Raw genomic sequence first — 5,944 nt, 5'->3', positions numbered from 1 at the left:
TGTGTCAAGGGCAAGGAAGGGCAGTGGCTCCAGACTGTGCGGCGCCTCCCAAACACCTGTCTAACTCAGGTTAAAGTGCTACAGCGTACAGGTGAGGAGGCTCCTTTTCACAGCGGAGTCCTTCAAGCAAAGCAATCATATCCAGTCTTCAAAATTAACCCTTTCTAGTCACAACTAAAACAGACTTCAAAGTCTAGGGTTAAGTTTCCAACCTGCACAGCACTAAGCAAAAAGTTTTCACCTATCAAATAAGGCTGTTCAGTTATCGCATAACTAGACTGACCATGGAGGCGTAACTCTGGTTGAGAAGTTGTTAATTATAGGATTGCATTAGCAAAAGCTTATTTAAAAAAAAAAAGTTAATTTACAAACTCAAAGTTTATATTGTTTTATAGCAAGGTTAGTTTGGGTCGGATTTTAATATATTCCTTAAAACAAAATTTAAATACCAGTTGTACTGTCTTGCTAAATATGTTCATATACATACAGTATATCATCAAGACAGTACAACTGGGAGGCAAAGAAGCCAAGGACAGGACTTATACCCCACCTGACCTCCATGTAAGCGCAGGGACGTTCCTATAATACAAATGGAGCAGAACAAGTCAGATAATTCATAGTAGGGAAACCAAAGGCCATTAAAATACCGAATAAACTACTACATTGTGACATCCACAAGGGAGGACATGAAAGCAAAGTTTGGACAACTTTAGAGGGCCACGAGTTACTGCACCAAGTCGCCTCAGCCTAACGTGGCCACAAGCAAAGGGCGGTATTTGTAAAAGCCACTTGCAATGATCACGACTATGAATGGTCCGATCACCTTGATCCAAGTAAAGCTTCTTTAGTGTTCAAAGTCTACTAGATAATCATTTACCAGTACAGGGGTCAAGGAATGTGAATCATATGGAGTCTTGGCACACAGACTAGCAATGAGAACACCGATATGTAGGAAGAGGTTTGTACATTGACCCTTATCAGGATTTCGTATAAGCACAATTAAAGAGGCACAGAACTAAAGTAATCATTTCAATAAACACCATTGATTTATTCTGTATAAAAAGCTTACAACCAAACTTTTATAAAAAGTTTAGCATGATTAAGTCTTATCATTACACATTTGCAGAAATCAAACATCCCTGCTACTGTACAAGGGAATTTAAGGAGGGGGGGAAGAAAGTCGGAATAAACAGTTCACAACGTCTTATTTAACTATATACAAAGTTTGTTATCGAGTCCAGTCCGATAAAAATCTCTATAGCTGGGTACTCCGCTCGCCCGCTCGTTGCCTCCATGCTTCACCTTTTTAATAAAAAGGCTTAAAAAAAATTAAAAATAAAAAAGCTGATGGTAAAAGTGGCAAATCCCTTGTGGTACGACGTTCACTCCCCATGTAGGAGAGAATAGTAAAGAATTAAGCCTTCCGCCTTAGGAAAGGTCAATCATAGTCTTTTCATAAATAAACTAAGAACAGCAGTCCAAAAGCTTGGCTGGGAATGCAAAATAAATGGGAAGGGGCAAAAAAAAAAAAAAAAAATGGATGCAAGTCTTTCATAGCCACATTGAATCCCCTTGTTCCACAAGCTTCTGTACAAATGCAGTACTCAAATAATGAAATAGAGAAGTCTTGTAGCCATGTTGTGCAAAGAAAAACACAGTCAATGTGAACACCTGCAAGAGATTGAGAAGGAGGGTTTTAGTGGAAGAGATCAGTAGACAGACTGGCGCCAGTGAGGAAGCCACCACTGCACATTTAACCAAACACTCATGCTCCAGATGTACACAGGAGCCGGGGGTTAACCCTTGGCGCACCACACGCTACGCCTGGAACAAGCTGGGTGTCCATGGAAAAAAATAATAAGAAAAAGCCCCCCACGACTCCATTAACCCTTCAACACCCCCCTCCATTATAGACAAAACAGCCTCCTTGCAGAACTATGACCAATTTAACCCGAGATCTCACAATCGCCATGTAAAGTCGCTCTGGGAGGTGAAGCGGGTACATGGTGTCACAAAATGACTATGACGGGTGCAAGTCAGGTTTCCCCAGGTTAAATGCTAACATATGATGAAGGTGGGGGGGGGGATCCGCAAGCCCATTTTGTTTGGATCCATTTAACTGCAATGAATGTAGGCGCCAGTCGGCTGCTCGCAGCAATTATTTGATTAAACGCAGCCACTTTAAGATGATGACAGGAGCCCACAAGACGTTTAAGGCATTAGGGAGAATTCCCAGCGAGTCTGCATGGCAGGAGGGATGGGGGGTGTACAGGAGGGGGACTGGCAGAGAAAATACACCCTAATCTACGGGATTAAACTCTATAGGAACCTACAGCGTGACACTCACCATTTTGCTTAAGGACAAAGAGCTTTGCTGTCATTCGTGATGAACTCTGTTGATAAATCCGACGCCTGGAAGGGAAAAAAAAAAAAAGACAAGCACGTGTTACTATAATGAGAGGAGATGGGGCGATCAGCAGGCAGAATGGGCGATCAGCAGGCAGAAGGAGCCAGAATGGGCGATCAGCAGGCAGAATGGGCGATCAGCCACCTGGCACTGGGCTAATGGAGGACCAGAGGGAGAAGACAGCAGCCCTCACTAGGACTATGGCCACAGATGCAACAATGTGGTAACAATGGAAGGACAGGAGTAAACCCTAGGGCTACCATGCACACAGTGGGCAGAGCAGCTCCCTACAGTCAGTGGACACGGGGAGGAGGACAGATAGGATAATTAATAGAGTGACATGCAGAGTGTGCAGTCTTTTAACCTCATCATTGGCTGGCTCACGCACGGGCTCTGTACCTGCAGGGTCAGGATGCTGATGTCTGTGTTGATGGTGGTCAGGGGACTCCTGATGGAGGCAGGGCTGGACAGCCTCGGGTGGTGCAGGCTGACGATGCTGGGGTGAGAGTCCAGGGCGATCTGCAGGTCCAGGATGTAGTCGATGACATGCTGGAGGATCTCCATCTTGCTGACCTTCTTGTTCTGGGGGATGCTGGGCACCAGCTCCTTCAGTTTGGAGTAGCAGTCGTTCATGTTGTACAGGAGGCTCATAGGGTCATCCACTGGCGTTTTGCTCCTGGAGATGCCCAGGCTGTGTTCTGTTAGGCTGCTTTTCCGGACGGATCGCACGGGGCTGAATGCTTTCATGTTTGCCGGACTGCTCCCAATTTCTCACACAAGCACGTCTCACAGTGACCAGCTCAGAGTGAGCTCAGCACGAAGGTGCGCAGCCTTATATACCCCAGCACGGAGCAGCTGACAGGTGGGCGTTCTCCTGCCTCCCTATTGGTTGGAAGCGGTGAGCGCGCTATTGGCTGGCAGCTTACACTTTCAGAATGTGAATTCCTTCCGCATTGTAAACCAATGATTGTAGCTGGGGGGCGTGGTCTGTGTCATCACAGCTGTGCTAGTAAATAGTTGGCCGCACACTGTCACAGCACAGAGCTGGACTGCAGCGGAGCGCTGGGGACCGCAGCCTCAGGGGCGCCCCGCACGGAGAGACCGCAGCCTCAGGGGCGCCCCGCACGGAGAGACCGCAGCCTCAGGGGCGCTCCGCACGGAGAGACCGCAGCCACAGGGGCGCCCCGCACGGAGAGACCGCAGCCTCAGGGGCGCTCCGCACGGGGAGACCGCAGCCTCAGGGGCGCTCCGCACGGAGAGACCGCAGCCACAGGGGCGCCCCGCACGGGGAGACCACAGCCTCAGGGGCGCCCCGCACGGGGAGACCGCAGCCTCAGGGGCGCCCCGCACGGGGAGACCGCAGCCACAGGGGCGCTCCGCACGGAGAGACCGCAGCCACAGGGGCGCCCCGCACGGGGAGACCACAGCCTCAGGGGCGCCCCGCACGGGGAGACCGCAGCCTCAGGGGCGCCCCGCACGGAGAGACCGCAGCCTCAGGGGCGCTCCGCACGGGGAGACCGCAGCCTCAGGGGCGCCCCGCACGGGGAGACCGCAGCCACAGGGGCGCTCCGCACGGAGAGACCGCAGCCACAGGGGCGCCCCGCACGGGGAGACCACAGCCTCAGGGGCGCCCCGCACGGGGAGACCGCAGCCTCAGGGGCGCTCCGCATGGGGAGACCGCGGCCTCAGGGGCGCCCCGCACGGGGAGATCGTAGCCTCAGGGGCGCCCCGCAGGGAGAAACCGCAGCCTCAGGGGCGCCCCGCACGGGGAGACCGCAGCCTCAGGGGCGCCCCGCACGGGGAGACCGCAGCCTCAGGGGCGCTCCGCACGGGGAGACCGCGGCCTCAGGGGCGCCCCGCACGGGGAGACCACAGCCTCAGGGGCGCCCCGCACGGGGAGACCGCAGCCTCAGGGGCGCTCCGCATGGGGAGACCGCGGCCTCAGGGGCGCCCCGCACGGGGAGATCGTAGCCTCAGGGGCGCCCCGCACGGGGAGACCACAGCCTCAGGGGCGCCCCGCACGGGGAGACCGCAGCCTCAGGGGCGCTCCGCACGGGGAGACCACGGCCTCAGGGGCGCCCCGCACGGGGAGACCACAGCCTCAGGGGCGCCCCGCACGGGGAGACCGCAGCCTCAGGGGCGCTCCGCATGGGGAGATCGTAGCCTCAGGGGCGCCCCGCACGGGGAGACCACAGCCTCAGGGGCGCCCCGCACGGGGAGACCGCAGCCTCAGGGGCGCCCCGCACGGGGAGACCGCAGCCTCAGGGGCGCTCCGCACGGGGAGACCGCGGCCTCAGGGGCGCCCCGCACGGGGAGACCACGGCCTCAGGGGCGCCCCGCACGGGGAGACCGCAGCCTCAGGGGCGCCCCGCACGGGGAGACCGCAGCCTCAGGGGCGCCCCGCACGGGGAGACCGCAGCCTCAGGGGCGCCCCGCACGGAGAAACCGCAACCTCAGGGGCGCCCCGCACGGAGAAACCGCAGCCTCAGGGGCGCCCCGCACGGGGAGACCGCAGCCTCAGGGGCGCCCCGCACGGGGAGACCGCAGCCTCAGGGGCGCCCTGTCCGCACAACGGGCTCAATCACCTCAGCCCCTCCTCTACCCAGGATAGAGGACAAGGGCAATAGGCAGGAAAGCTCCACAACACCTGAATGTCTCCTCTGGATGGAAAATTTGTGACCACAGTATGTGGCCCTCAGTATACCTAGTACTGTGCATCCCTGCTAACCAGGGCTAGTCTTGTCCCTGGGGTAGGCTGTGGTAAATAACCTTTATATATATCCTAATCAGGGCCGGCTCCAGGTTTTTGAGGGCCCCGGGCGAAAGAGTCTCAGTGCCCCCCCCCCCCCCCCTTTAACACATACCACGATTCATGATGCCCAGATGCAGCAGAGAAATATAGGTATAGTCCAATGCCAGATTTCACTTCTTACATGAGTGATAGCTATTGTAAATTCTGCAGTGTATATATACAGGACAGGAGGAGTGGTACTGTGCAGTGTATATATACAGGGGAGAGGTACTGTGCGGTGTATATATACAGGGGAGCGGTACTGTGCGGTGTATATATACAGGGGAGAGGTACTGTGCGGTGTATATATACAGGGGAGAGGTACTGTGCGGTGTATATATACAGGGGAGAGGTACTGTGCGGTGTATATATACAGGGGAGAGGTACTGTGCAGTGTGTATATATACAGGGGAGAGGTACTGTACAGTGTATATATACAGGGGAGAGGTACTGTGCAGTGTGTATATATACAGGGGAGAGGTACTGTACAGTGTATATATACAGGGGAGAGGTACCGTGCGGTGTATATACTTCAACAGCCGCCCAGCCCAGGCCCCCAGCACCTGTCCTGTATATATATTATATACACTGTATCTATACAGGCTGTGCTGGGGGGCTGGGCGGCTGCTGTAGTATATATATATATATACAGTGGGGCAAAAAAGTATTTAGTCAGTCAGCAATAGTGCAAGTTCGACCACTTAAAAAGATGAGAGGCGTCTGTAATTTACATCACCATAATATGC

General features: G+C 54.4%; 1 protein-coding gene across 1 annotated transcript; it reads right to left on the bottom strand.

The window, feature by feature from the left end:
- Window positions 1–1,024: 1,024 nt before the first annotated feature.
- On the bottom strand, window positions 1,025–3,214 carry ID2 (inhibitor of DNA binding 2). Its single transcript, XM_069728061.1, has 3 exons — window positions 2,807–3,214; window positions 2,348–2,412; window positions 1,025–1,671 (listed from the first exon to the last, which is right to left on the bottom strand). The coding sequence occupies exons 1-2, from the start codon at window positions 3,152–3,154 to the stop codon at window positions 2,356–2,358; spliced, it is 405 nt and encodes a 134-aa protein (XP_069584162.1). The 5' UTR covers window positions 3,155–3,214; the 3' UTR covers window positions 1,025–1,671; window positions 2,348–2,355.
- Window positions 3,215–5,944: the final 2,730 nt, after the last annotated feature.

This window comes from Ranitomeya imitator, chromosome 5 (assembly GCF_032444005.1).
Source record: "Ranitomeya imitator isolate aRanImi1 chromosome 5, aRanImi1.pri, whole genome shotgun sequence".
NCBI lineage: Eukaryota > Metazoa > Chordata > Amphibia > Anura > Dendrobatidae > Ranitomeya > Ranitomeya imitator.
The sequence above is the reverse complement of the archived record's forward strand: the minus strand, read 5'-3'. Positions and strand labels throughout refer to the sequence as shown.